The sequence below is a fragment of the Aplysia californica genome, unplaced genomic scaffold (genome assembly GCF_000002075.1).
Source record: "Aplysia californica isolate F4 #8 unplaced genomic scaffold, AplCal3.0 scaffold00358, whole genome shotgun sequence".
Classification (NCBI taxonomy): Eukaryota; Metazoa; Mollusca; class Gastropoda; order Aplysiida; family Aplysiidae; genus Aplysia; species Aplysia californica.
In genome coordinates, this window is record NW_004797628.1 from 339,682 (window position 1) to 366,940 (window position 27,259).

At 40.2% G+C, this 27,259-nt stretch overlaps 1 protein-coding gene and 1 long non-coding RNA gene across 2 annotated transcripts; one reads left to right on the plus strand and one right to left on the minus strand.

Moving 5' to 3' along the window:
- Positions 1 to 2,825: 2,825 nt before the first annotated feature.
- LOC101848128 (ribosome biogenesis protein WDR12 homolog) lies at positions 2,826 to 26,985 on the plus strand. Its single transcript, XM_005103091.3, has 11 exons — positions 2,826 to 2,938; positions 12,952 to 13,040; positions 13,719 to 13,816; positions 14,367 to 14,473; positions 15,331 to 15,449; positions 15,827 to 15,987; positions 17,908 to 17,953; positions 20,609 to 20,844; positions 22,580 to 22,685; positions 24,666 to 24,789; positions 26,810 to 26,985. The coding sequence occupies exons 1-11, from the start codon at positions 2,862 to 2,864 to the stop codon at positions 26,946 to 26,948; spliced, it is 1,302 nt and encodes a 433-aa protein (XP_005103148.1). The 5' UTR covers positions 2,826 to 2,861; the 3' UTR covers positions 26,949 to 26,985.
- LOC106012384 lies at positions 3,794 to 5,350 on the minus strand. The gene is made up of 2 exons (XR_001185013.2): positions 5,106 to 5,350; positions 3,794 to 4,333 (listed from the first exon to the last, which is right to left on the minus strand). It is a non-coding gene; the product is annotated as an uncharacterized LOC106012384 (long non-coding RNA).
- Positions 26,986 to 27,259: the final 274 nt, after the last annotated feature.

Below are 27,259 nucleotides of genomic sequence, written 5' to 3' on the forward strand. Positions count from 1 at the left end.
GGGGGGTATAGGGCCTACGATACCCCTCTTTGAAAGGGTAGTTTGGGATGAAAAAATTAAGTAGATCAAATTCTGATTAAAGTGATGCCAACCTATAGATCTATGTCTCACGGCATTTGTGCCTATTAAAGGCACAGGATTTTTTAATAATTTTTTTTTTGAGAGACAGAAGCTGGGCCTATAGATCTAATCTTATTCATGTACATGTCCTAAGGACCCCTTTGATACCATTGTTGGTTTTGACAATTTAAATGTTGTTTGCTTTTTTCTTGGGATATTCCGGTTTTGACCCCATCGTTTACTATACTTCCCAGCTGTAATCCTACCCCTAACCCATATAAAGTTACTATTGATATTTCATTACTTTTTAGAGCCAAAGCCGTATACTGTCATTTGTTCAGCCGGTAAAAAAAAACGCCCTAATAACTTAAGCAGGAAAGCTTTATACCTATAGTATTCTTTTTTTTTGGGGGGGGTGAAATATTTTCATTATAGGCCTATAATTGGGTATAATATATTTTTTGTTGCTTTTTTTTCTTACAAAGAGTTACAAAGCCGGTTTGTAAGAATGCTGCTCCACAATAAGAACGAGGCCTAGGCACTCTACTAAGCAATACCCTGGGTGTTGAGCATGGATTTTGGAAGAAGGAAAGTAATATTTTAGGAGGTCATTTTATTATTGGAAGTGATTATAACAGGCCTAGATAATGAGTCTCTGATAATGATAATATGGAGGGATAACTCACGATGAAAAGTAAGCCCTAATATTGATACTGGGCCTAGGCTTTCTTGGCCCTATCACTACTAGCCTATCACTATCAGTGATAAACACAGAATTCAATTCTGTGGTGATAAACTATGATTCAATTGTTGCCCCTTGATTGAGCCGAGCACACAGAATTCTACACTTAGTGTAGAATTCTGTGGCCGAGCATAACTTCTAGCAATGATGGTTATACGTTATGTACTATCATTGCTTTGCTTCTAGTGATGGGCCGATACCACAATTTAGGTATCGATGTCGATACCTAGTACTTTTTCAAGGTATGGATACCAACACCTGGATACCTTATGCTATTTGTAACACACGCCGGGGGCAAGGAGTACTGTATTGTACTCCTTGGCCGGGGGTAATAAGTAAAGACAAAAATACAACTATACTTTTCCAAGTATTTAGGTAATCGTGTCTAGACAAGTTGTGACTATTTAGCTGAGACTCAAACAAAAATTATTTGTAAAAGAGAGAGAGAGAGAGAGAGAGAGAGAGAGAGAGAGAGAGAGAGAGAGAGAGAGAGAGAGAGAGAGAGAGAGAGAGAGAAATAAATATCCAAATATGAGAATAAAAACAAAAACTAACTAAAGTGTGGGAGGAAAGTCAACTTTGCAGAAAATGTTAGTACTGTATTGGAAAATAAAAACACAAGAGTTCTAAAAAGGCAATTCAATTTACCCGATTTTTAGCAACTTTAAATTAGACCAATGAAGATAAATCAGGGTTGTCAGTGAGGATTTTGCAAAATCACTAGATAGATTTCATGAAAAACTTCTCTCTTTTTGTTAAAAAAATCACTAGATTCATTTAAAACGCTTGCCCCCTACGGAAACTTATCAGTTTTGATACCCAAAAAATTCTCAAGGCCCAAGTCACTTGCTTTGGCAGCCCTGGGATAAATAACACATATGTATCAATGTTTAGTGCAGGCAAAGATAGTACATAACGAGATGGGCCACTTTTCTCGTTGAGCCAATTAAAAAAGTGTCCTCAAAATTTGGTGGCGCCCTCTTCACAAAAGTGCACTCTTTGCGAACAGAGTTAGCCTACCCTACTTGAGTTTTAAAAAATCAAAGTGAAACTAACAAGTTTTGGGATACATTTCGGAAGAACGCTTTTTTTTAATGGTTACGCTGACAAAAAACCTCTTCCGGAGGAAAGGGTGATGGTTTTCTTCGTTTAATTTGACTTTAGAATGAAAGGCGAGAGGTCATTAAAATTTAAAAAACCTAAAACTCCGCACTGAACGTACCCGAACTGCTGATGAACAGCACGACCTGGACGTGTAGAATTCTGTGATCTGCGCACACAAGGAGGTGCTATTCCTATTCTTCTTCTGGAAGAACGAAAGAGAGCTTCAAAACAGACTGCAGCGCCATCTGAAGCAAAGAGCATACTTCCTGCGGACACTTTTTTGGCTGAGTGGCCCATCTTGTTATTTACTATCTTTGGTGCAGGTATCGGTACTGATACCGATACCTATAGATATCTAAGTTACTATCTTTGTCCAATGATAGTACATAACAAGATGGGCCACTTCTCTCTTTGAGCCATTTAAAAAAGTGTCCTCAAAATTTGGTGGCGCCCTCTTCACAAAAGCGCACTTTTGCGAACAGAGTTACCCTACTTGAGTTTTAAAAAATGAAAGTGAAACTAGCAAGTTTTGGGATAAATTACGGAAGAAAACGTTTTTAAAATGGTTACGCTGACAAAAAACCTCTTCCGGAGAAAAGGGTGATGGTTTTCTTCGATTAATTTGACTTTAGAATGAAAGGCGAGAGGTCATTAAAACAAAAAACCCTAAAACTCCGCACTGAACGTACCCGAACTGCTGATGAACAGCAGTCGATCTGCGCACGCAAGGACGTGTTATTCCTATTCTTCTTCTGGAAAAACGAAAGAGAGCTTCAAAACAGACTGCAGCGCCATCTGAAGCAAAGAGCATACTTCCTGCGGACACTTTTTTGGCTGAGTGGCCCATCTTGTTATTCACTATCTTTGCTTTGTCTAAGTATCGAGTATCTAGTATCGATACCTGCCATCACTAATAACTTCCCCTTCACAAGAGAGAGTTCCGCGAGAGAGATCAATGATCATGGCCGAACCCATGGCGAGCATGGAACACCAACAGCATTTACAAATCACCTTTTTCACAAAGCAAGCTCAGTAAGTTACTTGGTCTATTTTTTGTTTGTTTTTTGTTTGTTTTGTTTTTTTACAGATGTATAAATGTTGGTATAATTTTATCACTCAGTGAACATACGGTTGTTTCTTTCTTCGAGCTGTACAACTTAACTTTTAGTAGTTTTAGTTTTAGGCCAGGCTGGCTAATAAGGCTAAAGTAGGCACTTGGATAAAAATTTCAAAGCTTTCAAATTGCTTTAAAAACAATACCAATGCAAAGAGCTCAGTGACACGATTCCAACGCTACCTTAGTTATTGCTCTATGTTGAACCGTTTTTGAGATATTGCATTTTAAAGATCTTTTCGAGGGGATAACATCTATATAGAAAAAAAAGGCAATTTTTGTGATCGAAACAGCAAGGACAATAAGGGAAATGTAAGCTGCTTCAATATGCTGCTGCGTACATGCTAAAACCAAACATTTTCTGAAACCTTGTGATATTGAGGACAAAATAACAGTCAGACGATATTTTTAAAATATGTCGTGGTGGGTAATATTGGGTAATATTATGTAACACTGTGTTGTGTAACGTGACCGCATCGTCCTGCGGTCAATATATTTTGCCATAACTTTCTTATAAATTAAGCTACATCAATAATTGAGGTATCATTTTGAAGGTCTTTTTAAGGCCTTTCTTTTGGAACATCTACAGATCAAATATCAGTAGAATTAACAAAAAACTGATTAAAAAATATAATATATTTTAACAAAACAGCTGGTCGCCTAAAATAAGATGAGCATAGAAGTTTTTAAAGTTAACATTTGTGTCTACAGCTGCTGCAAACTAGTGTTTTTTAGTCTACCTTAATTCATGATAATACTGTTTTTTAAATTCATTTTGCATGTTATTGTTAGAATGTTTCTTTCATGTTTTAATTTGTCATGTAAATGATCAATTACTCTGTCTTTATCTTTGATTTCTCTTTTACATCTTTAACTCATGAGATTGCCCTGTAAGTTAAACAATAGTCTCTTCTAATTTTATTACTTCAGTTTGTTCAGCAAGTTTTTCATTATATTTTTATTGTGTTTATTTAAATGTTCAACTTCTTCAAAGACAATTAGTTGTGAAATATGACATGTTTTTTGAAGCACGCAATTGTGTCACAATACTTATTTATTCTTTCTTTATTTCTGGCAATTGTTTAGTTCACCCAGTCTGCCAACTTGATATTGTTAAATTAATGTCAATTTTTTTTTTCTTGTCTGCAACAAATGCTTTCTTAAGTGCTCAATTTTTTTGCAACTTGTTCAAACAAGTTTTTCTGTGAATTCGACCAACTCCGCAAGCATTTCTGGATTTTAATTAAAGTCAGGATTTATTCTGGTGAGCTGTCAATAAATCCAATGGAACAGTGGCAGGTTGTGATCAGGGGCTGTGGAAAGAAAAAAAAAAGCAAAGCAATGAATTCATCAATGAAGTAAATAAATTCATTTGTGAGCAGTGGATGGAAATTTGACATTTTCACACTACAACTCTAGTAAAGGGAGAGTGTAGATGACTAGACAAGAGAAAAAACATCTTCTAATAAACATGTATCTTAAAACAAACTGGACAAAGTACATGAAAATTTAAAGAGATATTTAAATAACAAGCACACACAAAAACAATTAAGAAGAAAAAATATTTAAAGACAATATAAGCACACAAAAGAAGTAAAAACTTGCGTGAAATCGATGGTCTAACAGTGAGAGTAACACAGAAACAAAACAAGGCCAAGGCTGTTACATTTCCCTCCCCCCACCCAAGACTCCTTACTGATTGTTACATGGTGCAAATTCATAAAAATTATACAACAGTGATACATATTACATTCCAAAATTTAAAATGAATCATATCTTCTACTATAAAACATTCTTCAATGCCGTTTAAGAGGTAATAAACGCCAACAACACACGTTAGCGTGGGTTAAGTTCGCTTTCCGCAATGGCCGCCATGACCTCCCGGTTCACGCTCAGCAGCGCGATCGATAATAGGTCATGCCCATTCATGGAGAGTGACCTATTTAAATTAGGGCTCACACGCTTATGCCTCAACGTACAACATTGAAATTAACAAATAAAAGAGATAAAAGGTTGAAGAAAAGACTGTGAGGAGTACCTAAAAAAAAAAAGATATACTCTTTAAATATAAAGGCTTGAACTTACCTTATTTTTAACTCCTTGTAACTCCGAACACACACAACCGATCCCGAAGTGGAAAACGCCATAATACGCGCCTTTCTTTCCTCTTTAATTTGATAGGCGGAAGTAATCCATAAATTGAAAAGAACACTATAAACGAAACAAAACAAATAGGTACCCCCCTCACGGGGCCCGATTTCTGACACAAAACGCGGCGGCCGCAGGTGAACGAAAATCTCGGGCCGCGCGGGCCGATATCCAAGTGCCTAGCTAAAGGCTAAAAGCGCTTGCTAAGGCTAAGACTAAGCCAAGCTCGGTGCTTTTTCGCATATTCGGTAGCTTAGTGGCTTAGTTAGCCTTAGTTCCCACCCCCCTTATTTGAGCCTAAAGATCTAGATCTAGCTGGATCTAGAGATCTAGACTATGTTTGATGCGCGGCAAGCTAAGTAAGATATCGGGAGGACTTCTGTGTAACGAGCGACCACTATGACATGAGACAGTAGAACAGAATTGAGGGCTAGGGGTAGGGGTAACATGCCGTTAAACGTAGAAAAGATGCATCTTTCTGATTGGCTGCTAATTTTAGTGGAAGTGGCTATTCTCATCCGGGGTGAGAATAGAAAAACGATCTGAAAGTGGCTATTCTCACTCGCCCGGAAGTTCTCGCAAGATCTACTCCTCCCCTCTTCTCTCTCTCTGTGTCTCTTTCTGAATACTGTCTATCGGTGTGGACGATCAAATTGACCAAAACAAAGTTAAAAAATGATGTTAGAACACAAAAGTAAATTAATTTGGTTGTCTACAAAGATGCTACGGCTATTTAACTTTTCGAATCGAGCCGAAATACGCGGGTCGCCATTTGGTTTTGTTCTCTCTCTTTCTCTCTCTCACTCTCTCTCTCCACTGCCCACAGACAAAATTGTACGCTTTTAGTAGGACAAGTACAGTTGTAATGGAATGTTTGTTCACAGCACAGAATTCTACAATTTTTCTGTTATCACAGTGTAGAATTCTGTGGTTTAGGGTGAACGCAAAATTTGTTGGCCTAGATCTAGGCTATAACGGTGAACGCGCACCGGGTGAGAATAGCCAGAAGACTCGCCTGCACTATTCTCATTCCGGGTGAGAATAGAGGTGGCCAAACGATCTACCTCTCACCCCGGGTGAGACTTGCCAGCCTGAGCGTAGTCTATTCTCACCCAGTGCGAAACAAGACCTGCTTTTCCTCATTTTGGAATACTGTCTATCGGTGTGGATGATCAAATTGATAAAAGCCAAGAAAAAATTACGTTATAGCACAAAAGTAAGCTAATTTGATCGTCTTTGACCGGAAATTCTCGCGCTACTCCTCTCTCTCTCTCTTTCTCTCTCTCTCTCTCTCTCTCTCTCTCTCTCCACTGCCCACAGACAAAATTGTACGCTTTTTAAGCTTTTAGTAGGCTACAGTTGTAATGGAACGTTTGTTCACGGCACAGAATTCTACAATTTTTCTATTATCACAGTGTAGAATTTTGTGGTATAGGGTGAACACAAAATTTGTCATCACTCTCTGAGATACCCACATGGAACGACATGTTTTCAGTAACATTTCGGATTTCCTAGATCTAGATCTAGATATGTATATATATATATATAGATTCTAGATCTAGTCTAGATTAGATTTAGAAATGGAAGTGGCTATTCTCACCCGGGGTGAGAATAAAAATACGATCTACCTCTCACCCCGGGTGAGACTTGCCAGCGTAGTCTATTCTCACCCGGTGTGAAACTAGACCTGTTTTTCCTAATTTTGGAATACTGTCTATCGGTGTGGATGATCAAATTGATAAAAGCCAAGAAAAAATTATGTTATAGCACAAAAGTAAGCTAATTTGATCGTCTTCAAAGATGCTATGGCTATTTCACTTTTCGAATCGAGCCGAACTACGCGGGTCGCCATTTTGTTTTGCCCGGAAGTTCTCGCAAGATCTACTCCTCCCCTCCTTCTCTCTCTCTGTCTCTTTCTGAATACTGTCTATCGGTGTGGACGATCAAATTGACCAAAACAAAGTTTAAAAATTATGTTAAAAAACAAAACAAAATTAATTTGGTTGTCTACAAAGATGCTACGGCTATTTAACTTTCCAAATCGAGCCGAACTACGCGGGTAGCCATTTTGTTTTGCCTCGAAGTTCTCGCACTACTCCTCTCTCTCTCTCTCTTTCTCTCTCTCCACTGCCCACAGACAAAATTGCACGCTTTTAGGCTAACACTAACAGTAGTAACTTAATAGATCTAGAACGTTTGTTCACAGCACAGAATTCTATAATTCTGTTATCACAGTGTAGAATTCTGTGGTTCAGGGTGAACGCTTCACTGGTTGGCCAAGGCTATAATGGTGCACGCCCACCGGGTGAGAATAGCCAAAAGACTCGCCTGCGCTATACTCACCCCGGGTGAGAATAGAGGTGGCCTTTAGAAATCTAGATTCTAGATCTAGATAGTAGGCCTACTTGGACATGATGGAAGACCGCACGGAAATTGACGTAAAGACACAGGAGGATTAAATCTAGATTTGTTCTAGATCTAGATATCTTCTAGATCTAGATATCTAATTCTAGATCTACCACCCCTCCTGCATTTTTAATCACTAATATATTTAAAAAGAGAAAGAAAAAAAAACTTCAATGCAGCTCTACAAATTAGGCCTATAATTTATGCGACTGTTGGTCAGTCGGGGGGAGGAGAAGAGAAGAAAAAAACTGACCGGGATCGAACCGCTCCAAAAATAATTGCACGACTTCCGACACAGACGCGCTGTCTATTCAGCCATCAGAACTTCCGAGAGAAAGGTGTAGATTAAGCACCATATACATAGACACTTCCATCTTTGATGCCATGCGGTTGGCTATACTTAGATGTAGTCACGTAATCGGAGGGGTATACTGGTCTGACAAGATGGGTGCCTTACCTAAAAATAGTTTGCGTCCTTTCTACGTTTAATCGCATGTGTAGGGTTAGGGTTAGGCCTCTTCTTTATTTTGTTCGATGTGATGGTCGCTCGTTAGGGAAGTCCTTCCAAGATATCAAACCTCTAACAAGGGGTGCCCACATACGCGATCGGGTCGGGTCGGGCCCATCGGGTAGATCTAGATTCTAGATCTGGAAGGACTTCCGTAACGAGCGACCACCCCAACAAACACAAAATAGAAGAGACCTAGATCTAACCCTAACCCTAACCCTAACCCTAACCCTAACCCTAACCCTAACCCAAACCCTCACCCTAACCCAAACCCTACCCCTAGATCTACCCCTACCCCTACCCCTCTATTCTACTCTCTCATAGTGGTCGCTCGTTACGGAAGTCCTCCCCTAGATCTAGATCTAGTCAGGACTTGCCAAATTGAGGGCGCAAAACGGCCATCGTGGCACAAACCGATCGTCTGGGTCGGTGACCTACTAAAACAAACGCATTGGCATTTGTTTTGAGGCCTGCGAATCGCCCGCGATCGGGTGGTTTGCAGCCAATCACAACAAGGCCGAGTCACGTGTCCATTTTGACCCATGAATACATAAGTAGGTACTCTGGGAATTCCCAGTTTCGATCTCACGCCTTTGACCGTCTTCTCACTTCTCACAGCGGGTTTGGAGCGCTCATAGGCCTAGAGGAAAAAGGAAACGAATAAGGAGAAGGAGGAGGAGCACTACAGAGGGAGGGTGGTGAGAGTGACAGGGAGGGAGAGAGAATAAGTTGAGACATATATTTACAGAGACCTAGATCTATGTAAACAGATCTAGGTCTCTGTTGTGGGAAGTGAGAAATAGACAAGAAAGGAGAGAGACACTAAAGCAAGCAAGCAAGCACTCACGCACGACACACACACACACACACACACACACACACACACACACACACACACACACATACACAGACAGAGAGAGTAAGTGCAGGAAGTCCAAGAGTATCATAGACCTATTTTACGTATTCATGGGTCAAAGGTTCAGCCAATCGTAGTCCGGTTTGCGCCCTCTGTGTAGTGGCATGTAAGTTAAAGGTTTCTCTACTTTAACGTCCAGGTCGTCTTGTTCAATCGCGGCGGGGTTGTAGTGTGCATTGAAACTACAAGGAAGCAACCCGACCCGACCTGATCGCGTATGTGGGCGCCCCCTATAATAACTGCAAAACATCAAATGATGGTAAAATTCAGGGGGGCGTGCCCCCTTGAACACCCCCACCATATTTTTATTCGTAGTGGTTATCCGTAATTGTGCGAACAACTCTGTCTAGTTATCCGTACAACATCATTCCGTACAATTGTGCAGACAACTCTGTCTTGTTATCCGTACAACATTCTACACACAATTGCTACACAGTTGTATGAATAATTGCTACAGCTATCCGTACAATAATAGTAGGACTACATGCTCACAGGCCTAGATCTACATGTTGTCTCGGTAGATCTAAAAATCTAGATCTAGATTCTAGATCAGTGTTTCCAATAGTGAACTAGGCTTATTTTTACCAAACAACCTCCAAAATTCGAAACCGTGCAGTAAAAACATTTAAGCTTAATCTACCTCATTCTGTTGATAGTTCTGATGGCCGAAATGACAGCGTGTCTGCATTTGAAGAAGTATATGTTATGAGTGTGGGTTCAAATCCCGGTTCCGCAATTTAGATAGTTTTTTTTTGGGGGGGGGGGGGGGGTTCCTTCTCTCGCCTCCCCCGACTGACCAACAATTGTTTTCCCATAACTGTTTGTTTTGACTTCAAAGATTTCCACTCATGATTTTGTGTAAAAACAAAGAAACACAATAGATCCTAGTCATAATAATAGATCTACTTTATATATATATATAGGCCTACACAGTCAAACCTGTGTAAGACGGCCACCCATTGTCAAGGAGAAAAGTGGCCGTATAAGACAGGTGGCCGTCTTAGGCAGGACTGATCCAAGATAAAGAAAACAAACCATTCCCATCTGAGGTCCCAATCGAAAGTAGCTCCATTGTTGTTGTCTTTTTGTGATGTTGTTGTTGTTGGTTTGTATTTCGTTTGTTATTTTAATTTTGTTGCTGATTTTGCACAATGGTGACAATAAAACCAAATGTATCAGATACGGAAGACCGAGTGCCATGTTAAAACAAACACCTGGGTCGCCACCACTCAGAGAAGGAGGGACGCTTCTGTAACAAGTTCATGTTGACGTCCTTTGTTACTTTGTTACAGACTGGGTAAACAGTGACCACTCATCTCACTTACAATTTGTGTATGAGTTCTGGGCGGGGCTTATGGGTTATGAGGGATCACATGCTTACCTCACCAGCAGCTGAAAATTGGTAGCTATTGGTCAACAGTGGGAGGGGCCTACTCAACATGATCAGTTGGAGGGACTACCTAACAACAACGACAGGTGATTGAATTATGACGGCTCGCCCACAACGCCAGGGGCCAATGCACAATTCATGACAAAACGTAATGGAGTCACTAAGGTGACCGTCTAAGACAGGTATTATTGCTTAGTATGATAGTGGTTGTGTGTTAAATTATGGTGGCCGCGGCCGCGTTGGACAGGTGCCCGTTTTACACAGTTAAATTATATAGAAAAAACGCAAGGGGGTAAATGGAAAGTGGCCGTTTGTACAGGTGGCCGTCTTATAGAGGTGGCCGTCAGGGCAGGTTCGACTGTATTTTAATAGAAGTATAGATCTAGCCTACTTTTCCTTTTAGGCCTACCAATTTTGGCCTTGTTAAAGTTATAAATATTGATGCTCAACCCAGAGGAGAACCAACTGGATGACTAGATCTAGTGATCTAGGTTTATTTTTTCCAACGATCTCCAAAATTGGAATAATTGTTCGAATAACTCGGTCTAGTTATTGGTACAATTGTACTAATAACTGGTTAAGAGTTTACGCACTATTGTACCAATAACCGCAGCCATTTTTATTAGCCCCCCTGAAACCCCCCTACTATTGGGCTTGGGGTCAAAACCCACAAATAACAATTGTGGGGTGGGAACTACCGAAAAAGCGCCGGCTAAGCTAAGTAAGGCGCTGAAAAGTACATCTAAGGACTTCTTGGCGCTTGCGGCTAGGAAGTGGCGCATTCTGAGTTCTCACATCGGGTGAGAATAAAGATACGATCGACCTCTCACCCCGGGTGAGACTTGCCAACGTTGGCTATTCTCACCCCGTTTTTCCTACTTTCTGAATACTGTCTATGGGCGATAACATAGAGAACGCCGAAACTTAAGCGGCTGAAGATCACTCGAACAGGCGCCAGTAGGTGTCTGCTTGACTCCACATACAGGGTACCTGAAGCCTAGATCTAGGTATAAGAAAAATATTACACCACAACACAGCTGGTATTTGTGAAGCATTTATTTGGGGATTTAAAAAAACCTCGAAATTCCTAAAATATTACTTAAAATGTAATTCCCCTCGGTGACCACACTAATTTGACGACGCTGATTTAAAAAATGTAATTATGTTTTTGTCTACCGTGAAGCCCCAGCTCTGAAATGGCCATTTAAAATTGTGCCCTGTCCAGTCGGGTGACGTCACGCAAACCGCTCAACCCGAGTTGGCGACGGTGAGACGGCATTGAGAGTTCGCGACCTCAGTGCTTTCTTGTCGCATCTACATTTTCACTGTTAAAAAATGGAGATACGACAAGAAAGCACTGAGGTCATGAGTTGACAGCAAGACGCCCTTCCCATTTTTTCGGTGTAATAAGAATGTAGTTTGGATTCCGATAAAGCCGACAATGCCGATCCGAGCTTAAAGCAGCCTACAGTCTGCCAGCTCTAAGTGGGGCAAGTTGGAAATCATAAGGGAATTTTTATACCTATCGGCGCTTACTGAGTCGGTCTCCGAACTCAGCGTTCTCTATGTTTTCGCCCTATCGCAGTATCGGTGTGGATTATTAAATTGGTAAAAAAACAAAGATTCTTAGCTCAAAAGTAAACTAATTTGGTCGTGAACAAAGATGCTACGGCTATTTCACTTTTCGAATCGAGCCGAACTATGCCAGTTGCCATTTTGTTTTGCCTGGAAGTTCTCACTACTCCTCCCTCCCCCCCCTCTCTCTCTCTCTCTCTCTCTCTCTCTCCCTCCCTCCCTCCCTCCCTCCCTCCCTCCCCCCACTCTCTCACTGCTCGCAGACAAAATTTCACGCTTTCAACACAAGAGTGCTGGAACGTTGGCTGCTTGATAATCTCTCCTCCAAGCCACCTCAGCCGGTTGCCCAAGTATCTGGCATAGCCAGATATCAGCTGATGATCTCAAGCCTGGTTGGCACGCGTGAGGCTTTTATTTTGTGAGGACTCGAGCTCAAATTGACATGCAGATTTGAGGTGGCATGAGGACTGATGGTTATCGGGTAAAATAAAACTATCAACAGAGACCCTGACATACAGCCTCGCTTCTAATCTGTTAAAAACCTTCAATTTGAACATTTACATAATATTCAGCTTGGTTTGAATTTGCTCACACATGTATGCACACGTACGCCCGCTCACACACACACACACACACACATACAGAGAAAGATATTAGAAAAGACTATCAACTCTAAATTCATGTACATATACACATAAATAATCACCATAAAGACACTTTTCAAACACTGTGCCGCAGCAGAATCATTTCCCTTGATGCTGGGCAGTCAGGGATACTGAACAGAGGAACCCTGTTAAAGTTAATGAAGGAGATCTACAATTGTGTTTTTCTTAGAATTACATAAGGTGGGAGCCCGCAATTGCTTGTAGATTATGGTCCCTTCATTTGTTGTAGTGTAAAATTATATCTTGCCTATTGAATTTATGAATATGAGTTGTTTTACTTTCTGAGTTTTTTTCAGTTTATGTTTGTTTTTCTTTGTCTTCAGATATTCAATTCCTGATGCACCGTACTCATTGCCGTCATCCTTTGGATCACAAGAACTGAATGGCATAGTACACAGTGTTTTGTACGAAGGTTTGTATCCATTACTGAAAAGTTTATTATTTGCAGCCTTTAGTGTGTGGATTTTGATCCTTAACATTCCCAATTTGTGATACAACGGAAATGTCTTGATTGAAAAGCTTATAATATATATATATATATATATATATATATATATAATATATATTATATAATTATATTATATTTACATATTTACTGTCATTTGCGTTTTACTCTGAGAAAGTTTAATTGAGTCGCTCATTTGATATTTATTGTTTAGTTAGGGATGATCTAGCTTTAGTCGGATCATTGTTGGGTCCTGCTAGGTTTCATATCCTTTTCATTTGAGATAGTCAACTAGATGCACTAGAATAGTCCATTACAATGAACTTACTATCAGCAGTGTGAAGTTATGAACAGTTATAAAGATTTCTGACTTTTTAAAAAAGGTGTATTTCAATGAATTTTTCAAGTTGGATGCTAAATACTCTGTTTCAGCTTTAAAAAAGCCATGCACATAAAAATAACTTTTTCTGCTTTGCATGTCATCTGAATGTTCAGAGCAACATTTCTTAAATTTCTCTCCCTGCCCATTTACTTTTTTTTCTTACCCTCTTGTCCTCAAATTCAAATGCTTACTGACTAATCATATTTAAAAGAACAAGTGAAAATGTAATGATTAATGGTGTATTTATTTGTTTGTGATTTCAGGAGCAACGAAAGATGCTGTTGATTTTGATTTTTTGATTGATGGTGAATTCTTGAGGACCAGTCTTGAGACTCATTTGGAGGATAAGAATATTTCTGCTGTAAGATTTTTGGGGATTTATAAGCCTTAATTTCTATGTTATTCTTCTTTTTTTTAACTTTCATTTTGCCATCTTGATTGTTTTGTACAAAGGAGAATGTGTGTTTTAAAACCCTTCAAGGTGTGCCTATTGAAAATTTTGTTTAACTTGCTCCTAAAGACCATTATTGTTTGGTACCATATTATTAGGGTAAGTATTTTATATCGTTCCTTATGTCCATCAAGCTGCGAATGAACACATTGCATATGATAAGTATGGGAGCAGTGTTTTTTACAGGGAATTGGGTCAGTGGAATTAATTTTATGTGGTCTTCTATTGCTATAGCAAAACTTCAAATAATGGCAATGAAGGAGATCTACAATTGTGTTTTTCTTAAAATTACATAAGGTGGGAGCCAGTCCTAGGTGCTAGTCTCTGCATCTGTTGTTTCCGTGTTGTTTGTTTTTTTGTGCTGGTTACAGCTTTCCTTTGCCGCCCCACCCCACCCCCGTTTCTTTTTTTAAATAGCTGTAACAATGCTTTTTCTCAAATTCAATCTGTTTTCTTTCAGGAAAATGTCATTGAGGTTGAGTATGTGGAGCGCGCTGCTGCCCCAAGACCTGAAACATCTTTGGCACACGATGACTGGGTTAGCTGTGTCAGAGGCAGTAATGACCTGTGAGTTTAGATGTACTATGAACCGATGTCATTTCTCCTATAATATCGGCAAACTTGTCACTGGTGTACGCACGAAGTGACTATTAATGCTCTAATATTTTCACTCAGAATTTGGCTGGGTATGCAGACCTCCCTCAAAGCAGGTGGTAGGTTTTTTGTTTTGTTGTTTGCTTTGGGGGGGGGGGGGGGGGGGGTTTCAGCTAGTATGGCATAACCCTCCTGCCAAGTTTAGGATTGGCATCAAAGTGATTTGAGTAATTAACTATGTATGCTTTCAGTTCATTGGGATCATTTGGAAATAAGTTTCTGTAACTATTTTAGGGACAGTAGTTTAGTCTAGGCAATACATTTGTTTACATGTACTGTACAAAAGCGTCACATTGAAAACATTTTTTTTACAATATTTTGCTCATTAGTACTTGTGTCTTAATGCAGTGGAATCAGGCATTTATCCATTTTTGGGCATGTGGAGTTTTCGGTATCATCTTATGGCTTGTTCATTTGTCTATCTGTCAATAAATAAAAAGTACCCATCGGGATATATTCAGTTGAAGGAGGTGGGGGTCACCTGGGGTTTTTTTTTAGGTAAAGTTAGAGTGAAAATGGCTGCCAAAGTTTGGAGACTTACATAGCTTGAGAGTCCTTGGAAACTGAAAATATACAATTTTTGTGCTTTTAATCAACGTTTTTCAGTAAAAACTACTCAGAAATTTGTTTTTTAAGGGACATAAAAAATACTGAGCCAAAAAGCAAGAAGTTGATAAAAATTGCCAAACCTGCAGAAAAATTTGGTATCTTCATATTATTTTTTTTATAAGCAATTGATTTTACCACAGTGCCTTAACATTTTGTTTCAGTATTCTATGTGGCTGCTATGACAACACTCTACGTTTGTGGACACGTGATGAAAAGTGCCTCACTACAATCCCAGGACACACTGGCCCAGTCAAATGTCTTGCATGGCTGAAGCATGAAGGTAAGTGAGGCGGACGCACCATTCTAAAAAATGTTTAACTATTGAGGTTTTAGATTGTTCTTTTCTTCTAAGCACGTTGTTTTGGAAATGAAATAGACTACTTCTTTAAGCATCTTGTTAGCATACGAAGGAAGAAACCATCCTACTCTACATTTCATCTATAAAATCATAAGTTTTTTAAATAAAAGAAAAAACGACCTTTTTTGTTTAATCCCCATAGGGAAATTTGGTTTACAATGTCATACATACAAATGCACAGAGATTATTCCTCTTTCAAAATAAGATAAAATGTTAAGAAACAAAGAAACTTCCTACATAAATGAAAAGAAAACTGGTCTGTCAGTTATTTTGTAAACATTTTTCATACATCTCCACAGAATCTGATGAATCTCCATGTATGTTTGTGAGTGGTTCACATGATCAAACATTATTTGTTTGGAGGTATCAGCGATCAAGCAACAACATTGACTGTGTCTTCGCTTGCAAGGGACATGCTGGCAGTGTAGACTGTGTTGCTGTCAACCAGGATGGGGAGAGGGTCAGTAGGAACTGTACATTGTCTTCTTGAGAATTATTTTTTCCGTCCTCCTTGTTAGAGCTTGTCTCCTTATGCGCGACACGCAATTTAGTCGCGTAAGTAAGATTATAAAGAACCATCTCCTTACATGCGGCATGCTGTTTAGTCACGCGCGACTGAGTAGCGATCAAGGGTCTCATCGCGAGCAACAGGCTGGGGGTGTGGCAGGTTTAGAGCATCGCCATTGGTCAAATATCTAGCCAAGGAGTGCCTATCGACACTCTGTGTGTTTGTTGCTGAAGGCAAGGCTCGAGGCTATGTGCAAAAAATAACTTGCTACTGTCTCTCTGTTGTGAACTGCCAGTCACGCTTGGGTTTTACCCATCGCGCGCAACTTAACGCCGCGTCACGCGTAAGGAGACGCTTTTGTGGCTTCTGTCGCGTTGCGCATACGATACATAGTCTTAGAGCTTGTCTCCTTATGCGCAACGGGACGTAACATGGGGTCTGGTCCTTGCCACTCTAAAATCGACCAAGTAAGATTATAAAGAAACCGTCTCCTTACATACGACTGAAAATTTGGGGGCGACGTTTTCGCACATACGGATATACATCTCGCGACTGAACATATGGGACTAAACGTCACGTCGCGTATAAGGATACATAGGCTTACACTGTCAGTTCTCAAAAGTAACATTCTTGAGCAAGTTGCTTTTTATATCATCAGCAAGTTGTTCAAGTGTCCAAACCTAAGGAAACAAAATTTTTCAGAAAAGAAAAATATTGTTTCATTCTTTTAACAATTGTACCTATACAGTCCGTGCCGGCTATAAGCACGTTTCGGACTCAAGCACGCTTCGGACTCAAGCACGCTAAACGGCTCTTACCGAATTTTTGCTATATAAATTACACGCCTATAAGCACGGTAACTTCGGCTTCAAGCACGCTTCATTTACAAGGCAGTCAATATTTTCATGATGACCCATCGAAGTTCGAACACAGTCTACACCGCAGCAGTGGAGTGTGTCAAGAGAAACACAAAGAACGCAAGTGATGGATACACACAGCCGTTCGCGCGGACATAGGATCTAGCCTAGGCCTAGCTCAAAGCTACACACGATCCCCCCCAAAAAAGAGAGTCGGGGAGATGAGAAAGGGAGGCTGGCTGCAATTTCACCTTTGACCCTCGCTACCCATTAATCCTGATTGTGTATCACGCGCGAGGTGGGATGAAGGCAGTGGTATGAGTGGCACAGTGGGCAGTGGTACGCACAGGCAGTGTGTTACAGTAGGCCTAGTGTGCTGTATCGTGACTGGCCGTCTAAATTAAGTTTTCATTTCCCATTCGACCACAAAACAAAAACAAACAAGCGAACAAAAACTACCATGGCGGGTGTCTAAATAACACTGCACACTTTTGCGGGACCGCTATACGCCTACTTACAAACAAAGGGAAATAGCACTGGGAATTTTCTACATGAAAATCTCTAGATTATGTCTACTTCGCACTTCAGCACGCTTCGGCTTTAAGCACGCTTAAGCTTTCTCCCGATGACTGTGCTTAAAGCCGGCATGGACTATTATTTCTTTTGCAAACGTTACCACAGATTAAGAAACTGCAATAAAAAATATTTTAAAATTCAAAATTTTGGGCTAAGTAGGTCTGAACATCTGGTTGACGATGTGATTACCTGTTCTTGTGCATGTAAGTGTTAAGTTTTATTGTGTTTGCCATTTCTGCCAATGCATTGTTATAAGTTGGTTAATATTTGTGGCTATTGTACCTGTATCTTATTGAAGGATTCTGAGACCTTCAGTGTTGTAATGTGGTTTTTTTCTTTGATATACTTTCCGTACAGCATCCGAGTGTAAAAGCTACCCTTTCAATTCACTTCCACCTTGTAGTTAACATAATCTATTCCTTTTTTTTTTTCTTTCCAGATTGTTACTGGCTCTTGGGATAAAATGATCAAGCTGTGGTCAACTGGTGAGAAAAATTGCACATTTATATTTGCTTTCCTGTTAATTTTCTGTAATTCTATTGTGCCTTCATAATTGTTATGTAAACTTCATTGTTGAAATACAGTCAAACCTGCCCTGACAGCCACCTGTACAAACGACCACTTTCCATTTCCCCCCTTGTGTTTTTTCTATATATTTTAACTGTAAAACGGGCACCTGTCCGCCACGGCCACCACATTTTAACACACAACCCCATTCACACAAAGCAATAACACCTTTCTTAGACGGCTACCTTACTTACTCCATTACATTTGTCATAAGTTGTGCTTTGGCCCCTGGCGTTGTGGGCGTGCCGTCATATTCAGTCACCTGTCGTTGTTGTTAGGCAGTCCCTCCAACCGATCATGTTGCGTAGGCCCCTCCCACTATTGACAAATGACTGCCAATTTTCAGCTGTTGGTGAGGTAAATGTGTGATCCCTTATAAACCATAGCTCACTCACTGCCAAACCCGAAACTCGTCGGGTGCGTTTTCACTACTACTTTTCAAACATTCCCTGACGTGTTTCGGGCTTGGCAGTCGGAAGTAGGTGACATAAGCCAGTTTAGTTTCGATTCCACATTGTTGCAGTAAGTTCCCTTGAATAAGCTACTTTTAAAAATCGGACTTTTTGGAACTCACCCGAAACGAACTAAAAACTACTAACGCTCAGTTACGAAGGTGACGGCATCTCAACGAGCTCGGAACATTTGAATTGATGGACCCATTCGTCAATAAAGGATCAGATTTAGATCTTTTTACTCATGATAGTGATGATGAACCATCATACAGAATTGATAATGAGTATAGGAAAGGAAATAGGAGAGGTGCGGACTCAAGAGAAGATGAAAATTGTGCTAGATCTAGGCCTAGGTCTAGAATCGGGTGTTCCCCATGCTCAGACCTATGATCCGATGCTTCCCGGTCCCAGTTCAGGCTCGTCACACAAACGTCGAAGATCACACAACGTAGATTTAGACCCCAAATGATAGGAATACAGCTGACATAGACCCTCCTAGGTCTACACAACAAACTTCAAATAGTGGCACCCCTCCCCCAGTAGCTATGCCCCGTCTTGCAACCGCACACCCTGATATTGGTGCTCAGGATGGGTGGACTGATGGCTTAAATGATATTCCAGTTATATAAAATTTGTCAGATATCTTTTCAAAGTGGCTCTTCCACTTTTGTCAGTGATACATCTATTTCTTGCAGAGACGAAGATAAAAAGGCATACATATCGACTGAATGTACCAAGCAGGTAAATGTTATGTAAAAGGGTTTTTTCTCGATTTTGCCTCATATTCACAAACTCATATATAAAATGTCACACGCTAAAGGTATCACAAAAATTTTTTGGGATTTGTTGAATATGTTTCAATGTCATTGTTTGTGGAAAAGTTCAATGCTGTACACAAAATAATAAGCTCACAGTGAGGTTTTGAAAATGGTCCCGAAAGCCTGGCATTCCTCAGTTATCCTGCCGAGAAATGCCTGGCAGTGAGTGAGATAAGCCCCGCCCAGAACTCACACACAAATCGTAAGTGAGATGAGTGGTCACTGTTTACCCAGTCTGTAATAAAGTAACAATGGATGTCAACATGAACTTGTGACAGAAGCGTCGTTCGTTCTCCGAGTGGTGGCGACCCATGTGTTTGTTTTAACATGGCACTCGATCTTCCTCGTCTGATACATTTCTTTTTATTGTCACCCTTGTGCAAAATACAAATTACAAACAAAATACACACCAACAACAACAACAACAATGCGGCTACTTTCAATTGGGACCTCAGATGGGAATGGTTTGTTTTCTTCATCTTGATCAGTCCTGCCTACGACGGCCACCTGTCTTATACGGCCACTTTTCTCCTTGACAATGTGTGGCCGTCTTACACAGGTTTGACTGTATTTGAAATGAAAAAGTAATGCTAATGGGGGTGGTTCAAGGCGCTTTATTCACTTGGTTGGTTCTGTAGGAGATAAAATTTGTAGATTGAGCCTCTTAAATAATCTAGGGGGCTCTCGTGGTCTAGAGCTTAAGGTGTTCACCTCTCATTCAAACCGAGTTCGTGTCCAGATAGCGACGGAAAAATTTCCTTCTCTAAAATTGTCTCCTTTCACCTCCTTTCATGCTCTCTAGCAATATTCTGTCGTCTGCTTTCGTCTCCACTTTCTGCCCCCACCTCCTCATCTCCTTTGCCTCCTCCTCTGGGCTCCTGACTCTTTCTGCCGCCTGTCCACTGCTTCTTGGCTCCTTCTTACTGCTGTCTTTCAGCCACACCCCTGATCTTATGGTAGGAAAGATCTATACCTAGCCTTCTCGGACAACAGCGAAAAATCTCGGAGGTGACGTGTGGAAATTGCGCCCGTTAAAGATCCCTTGGTGGTCCAAAATCGATAAGAAAAGGCTTCGGCCGCCACTCGGGCAAAACTCAAAATTTCCCACAAACTGAAAATGTTAGGTGTGTCCCGCGCGCTCATGTGACCTTATACAGTTGCGAGTGCTATAAAACACTTCCAACAAAAAAAAGAAATTAACCTTCCAATGTTCTAGAAGCATTCAGCTCATTCTCTTCTCTATGTAATGCAAATGATATTTAAGTCTAAGAATTTATATTTATGTATGTATTATTTGCAACAGTTGAGTCTGAGGTTGGCAACCAAGATCCAGAAGATGAAGAAGAGAGCAGAATCAAGAAAAAGCTGAAGAGCTCTGGACAAAAGGTGTCGTTGAGAGTTCCTCTGGTCACCTTAGCCGGACACAAGGAAGCTGTGTCTTCTGCCACATGGATCAGTTCATCAAGCATTTGCACTTCATCGTGGGATCACACTCTGCGAGTCTGGGACATGACCACCTCCCAGCCAACAGCGGTTTGTGTAAGTTGATTTTCATTTAAATTAAAAACTATGGGGGTTGGTTTTATTAGCAGTCAGCCTGATATGGTTCCTTTACTTTCCATAATCTGCTCTTTATGCGCCCATCCCCGAAAAGAAATACGCAAATACATCATGTTAGAAAACGCAACAAGACTCTGCTTAGGAGTAGGTATCAGAAACTAAATTTTAAAAGTTGCCAAATGCCAAATTTATCTGTTATAAAGGCCCATATCTCCTGAGAATTTCAGAACCATTCTTTAACATCTCAGTCAATTTTAAAGAAAATGGTAGCTGTTTTAAATCTGATCAAATTTGTTAAAATCGCTCACTTGCTGCAACCCCGTGTTTGACAGATAATAAAAGAGTACCAAGTGCACCAAACATCTCCACATTAACAGTACAATCACTATAACATAGATATGGAGCCTATTTTTTTTTTCAAGACTGTAAGATCATTACAAATCAGTATTTTATCGCCTCAAACATGATGATCTGTCGTTATTGCGACAAAAACATGGAGCGCTGTCCCGGCCGGCGCCTCAACGTCCCCCGCGGCGAGCGAATCGGCTCTATAATATAGTGTATGGAGTTCTCCCCGCTTGGGGGGTCACATGCTTTCCGAGTTTCGCGGAAGGATTGATGAAAAATAATTCCAAGCCGATTACTTTAATCTAATAGAAAATGGACTGATCTTTTTCTATCGGTACCTTTTTTGAGGGGGTATTTTGCATATTTCGTGTAAAAAAATTATCTTTGAAAACTTTGACAGTATTTTGGAAAATATACCACGGGGAAAGCCCATTCAAAGCTTTACAGTTCTCCGCCAATGAAAAGACAGTATTTAATCATCAATCTTTCTGCGAAGCATTTGGATGCATGCGTGTCAATTTTGAACCGGCCGACTACGCATTCCGACCGCGAGGGGCTTCATTTTCCACATCGATTCTCCGGCTCCTAATAATCGGACATATAAACAACTTACACACTTGAAACGAGGAAAAGCTGAACTTTTGCTAGGTATACAGCATTTGGTGTTTTATTGCGAAAGAGCAAAGAAACAGCGAACTGAATTACCCCGATTTCACCGATACCACACGCTCGGAAGGTTCCCCCGAGGTCGTGTTTACGCTGCCTATTAAGAGTTATTTAAGGCCGCTTTTTTATAGTTGGCAAAAGCTGTTCTTTTTATAGTAGAACATGAGTATAGCGGCACCAGATACAACGGGACCTTACTGGAAACCCCCTTTTTTTGGTCTATAAAAACTCAAATAACTTCTGTTTTAACAGGGCAAAGAAAGGCCTGAACTTGGATACAGCGGGAGAGATGGAGTGAGCTCTAGATGGGGGAAGGGGGTTGGGGGGTGGCGGTCTGTAGGTGGGCTCCAAACAGGCAATCAGCGGTGAGTGAGGTGGGGGCGGGCGGCAGAGAGAGAGATTGTGCGGAGAGACGCATTACGTGAGCCACACCAAAAGTGATGTGCCATAGCAGCTAAAAAAGGGGAGAGGGTGTAGTGGGTGACTTTTTGGTAATTCCCCGCAATACAGCGGTATTGTTCTTCTGGAACGAAAAGTCCTGCACACACACATACACACACACACATTACTCTATCGTTTTGTTGCGAAAATGTATAAGACCAAAAATAAGTATTTGAAATGTTAAATGATTTGCAGCATTTGCTAGTGTGTTGATTATTTCTTTTGTGTACATCTGAATGAGTTATTCTGTTTATTTCAGGAAGGTTCCAAGGCATTTTTCTCAATTGCTCAGTCACCGTTATCGAATCTGATTGTTTCTGCATCAGCTGACCGACATGTTCGACTCCATGATCTGCGAACTAAAGGTAAACATCTAATAAATGGTTGTGTTTTTAAGAGCTAGAAAGTCTGCTGCTGGTTTTGTTTTGTGTCTTGGGTTTTAGTTATGATTTGAAAGCTGTTGTCTGTATTTGCTTACTGTCAGTTCAGTTTTTTATATGTAAGTCTTCAGACTTATGCAAGGTATTATCAAAACTGTCAGGATCATAAACGGAAAAAGATTAACCTGAATGTTTTGTTTTGGTTGGGTTCTTTTTTTTTTTTTTTTACATTAACCTGAATGTCTGTTCTGTACTGTTGTCTGCATTCTGAACAGGTCCATAGCTGCCCCAGAAACATGCTACAGCTGCATAGTGTTAGAAGCTGGTCTCTAGACATTCTGACTTAATTATGTAATGATTATGACGCTCTTTACTTTTTGTGTTCCTATCTGTGTTTTCTGTGACTTAATCGTTTAATAGAGCAGTCTTGCATAGAGTCTATCGATTTGCAGCATTGCGCAGCGTTTCAATCGCTGAACACACGACACAATCGTGATATGTATTTCTATGGGGTTTAGGAAGAATCTCCGATTGGATTTGACTGAGAACGAAGTGATACATCGAAAGTAGAGTTGTTCTTTTGCTGTTGAGTTTTTGAATGGTCAAAATTGGCCCCGAAAAAGTGCATGTCATGTGTGAATTTTTTAAGTAAAAAAATTTAGGGTGTCCTGCAGTTGGAAGTTGGACAAATCCAAGGAAATTTTGAAAACACATAAAAATTCAGCCCATGAAGCAATCTCCACCAAGCAAAGACGTGCTGAAAGTCGATTTTTCAGTCTACGGCAGTGTTGTATTTTTAAGTCACTAGAGGAGTTTGGTTATTTTTTAATTTTGACGAAATAATCAGGCAAAGAATGACAACCCGACAGTCACAACTACAGACTTCAACTTAAGGACCACCGTAACAGACAGCCCTAAATTTTTTAAAAGAAGAAAGAAAGACAGCATGGAATGTTTCAAAATTTATTGCTCTGAAAGTGTTAATGGGTTACTAATGCGTACTGCAAATCTTCCTTAAGGGGCAAAACCACCTCGGGGGAATTCAGCCAAATTTGCTGTTTTTTTATCAACTTGTGTGCGATCCCATGGACATTCCTCAGTTAAAATTTCTGATGCACATCATAAACGGATGCATGATCTCGAACTGTGCTCACTTTGGTGGCAGTATAAGCTGCTGTTTGCGCAAAATCCAGTATCGCACCAACATGCCACCAAGACGAAAGCTGAGAGACTTTGATTGTGCCAGAGCTATGGCATGGCTGCAGGATGGAGAATTTGCCAGAAGGCTTTCAGTGTCACACTGTCATTGTCCACTTCAGGCAGCGCCATCAAACCACTGGATCAGTCCAAGAACGTCCACATGCAGGTCGACCCAAGAAGACCATTCAGAGTGTTTGCAAGTGGTCCTTCACTTATGTTGAAGTCTGTATAACGGGAGAAATGAATAACTTGCCCATACTGAATTTCAGTGGAAACTGGCTCGTTGGGAGCAGTATTCTTTTCCGGACATAGCTGCATTTTTTTTCAGATAACTTTATGTAAAGAATTTTCTTAAAAGATGTTAAGGTGTTTTTAGAGGATTGTCTCCCTTCTCCAGGATTTCAGGGTACACATCAGGACAAATATCCAGGCGCTAAATGATTAAAATACCATTGTGCTCTTGAAAATTCAAAACTTAGTCTACATAACAGATTTAATCAGAAAAATTTTATTTTAGATATATGTGAATAAAGTAGGATTTTCCCATGAAGGAGGATACCACAGGAGAGTGGAAGATAGGTTCGTCTGATGTACTAAACATAGTAAGTGTAACTAATTTTAATATCAATGTCTTGTAATTATTTATATATTCTTTCATCTCTTCGTTGGGGGGGGGGGGGGATGAAATATATAGATCTAGAATAATTATGATTTACATTTTTACAAAAGATATGTAATTTCGTTTTCATTTTACTTTTTTCACAGAAATGAAAGGGACATACACTTCACACACTGCCTGGGTTTCAAGTGTGGACTGGTCAAAGAACAATGAACATCTTTTTATCTCAGGTTCTCATGACATGGTTACGAAGCTCTGGGATGTCAGAAGGTGATTCTTTTTCCTGGTTATCATTCCATTCCATTTGCTGATGTGTGAAAACACATTTGTTATATAATGCTTATATAAATTTGTGCTTTGATGCCCGGGGGGGGGGGCGGGGGGGTCATGCCTACTTTATGGTTTCTTTCTCTAGTGTAACATAGATCATCATCCTGCAAAGCATGGGTTTGGTCAAATGCTGCCTGATGAATGTCATTCGCTATAGAAGGCACCAATTTTGGAAACAAAAATTCACATTATATTTTGGTTGCCTTTTTGATGTAATAGTAGAAGCAGAGGTAGCCTGAGAGGGAATTTTATTACTTATCTTGGTTAAATTGTAAATGTACTGTAAAAATGTGGCTCGACATGAGTTGTTTTTGGTTGTTGGGGGCGGGGTGGTGGTAAAGGAAGGTCCGGCATGAAGAAGAAAAGGGAAATAAAATATGAGTCAGACCGTGTTCATTGAAAAAAAGTTTGTTGCATAGTTTACAGCAACTGAGTATATCATTCCAAATATAAATAAATGAAAGGAGTGCATCCTTTATTACATTACAATGATGCGTGGAGAGTCTCGACACATCACATAGAATCCAGATCCAACAAGTCACATAGATCCTAGAATTAGGCTAGGTAGGCCCTAACTGTATAACAGAAATTCACTTTGGTTCTTGCATCTGTTTTCCTGAATATCAAGGTTTATAATTAACCCTCATCCTGGGGGAGCCGGGTTTATGTCGCCCAATAAGCCTATTTCGGCACCTCGCCTTCGTTCTCGTCCCGAATCAGTGTAGCCCCTGGCTTAGCACACGCGCACCGCGCATCATCTTACGTGAAATTCGGGTCCCGAGTCGGATCCCCATTCACGCAGGTCAGGTGTGTGTGCGTCAGTCTGCTTGAGTTTGTTTGCATTTGTGGCCTTCTTCTAGAACTGCCTGCGTTGGTTCGTAATGGAGGCATACGTCTCGTTCCAAACACGCCAAGTTGGTAGCTCTAGATGTTCGTCCAATGAAATTATAGAAGAAATTGACCCACTTAGACATGAAGGGCCCGAAAGGATAGTCAGGAAACAAGACTTCCATTTTTCTATACAAAATCTTTCAAATGAGCTTGATTTTGTATGAAATGATACTATCTGATAAAAAAGAAGCTTGTTTGATAGTTTTTAATACCATTATCATTATGCAGGTACAAAGAACAATTTGAGTGCAAAACATTCGGAAATTGACCTATATTATCCCCTTCCAAACCTCAGGTCATTCATAACAACAAGAGCGTCTAGAAAGGTTATTCGAATGGGCGTAACTACTCGTAATGTCTTATCCACTTGTGAGAGGGGGTTATTCATGTGTTTGTAACACTTTATAAATAGAAAGCTATGAAAGATAGAGAGTTATTTTCATCATCGATTAACACACTTCAACAGTATTCACGGCGAAAACACACATTTCTCGGCGCACGCGCTGTACCCCAACAGTACACACTGAGTGACCCCGGCGGCCTGCCCGGCACGTCCGACATAATCTGTTGCTGATAAAATACGCATCTGGGCACAGACGCAGGATAAGAGTTAATACAATGTGTACTGTTGTTGAGCAGAGATTAAAAATCTGAACTGAGAAAGATGTAATAATAGATTCTAAGCTTACTGGATGCCAAATCTGGCGAAATGAGTTGAATAAAATTTCAACTCATTACAAAGATCCTAAGAGTCAGAGAGATCTTGAATTTTGTTGATCTGTTTACAGAAATTCGCTCGTGGTCTTAATTCTTTTTTTTTTTCCTTAGAATATCAGAGTCTATAATGATTTATATATATATATATATATTATCAGGTTACTGTGATCGTGCACAGACATAAAACTGAAGGAGGGGGTGTTGATCTGGCAAAGCGAAGCAAACTCCTCAGTTCTTGATATCAATTACCTTTGGAAAGAGCCTCCTAGTCAAAATAGGTTTTGGGAGGTTGTAGCCCACATAGGTAGCACTGCCATCAAATTATTAATAAAATTGGAACTTTCTTCCTCAGCTCTAAGGCCCCTTTGTACAACCTGGTTGGCCAAGAAGATAAAGTCTTGGCTGTAGACTGGTCCATCCCTGATCTACTTCTCTCTGGAGGTGCAGATAATCAGTTGAAGATTTTCAACTACAAGCAAACCGTGAATTGATTATATGTCAGTAAATAAAAATTGTTCAAGTAAAAACTTTTGTGAGTGAGTTTACTTTTCGGTGTTGTTGGTTTTTTTTTAGTCAAGCCATCCTCTGGTATTTTTATGAATACTCTGCTGTCTGTCCTCTTTGAAAAATATTTGACAACATGTCCGCTTTTGTTTTTGTGCCTAAATTTGGACTCGTTAAACTTAAACAAACGTCAGTTTGGTTTCAAATGAAAGACATGTATTCTTTTCAAAGGTGTCATCGCAGATATGTAGGACTAGCCTAGACTATATGGATGATAATACTGAGATAAAAAGTAATG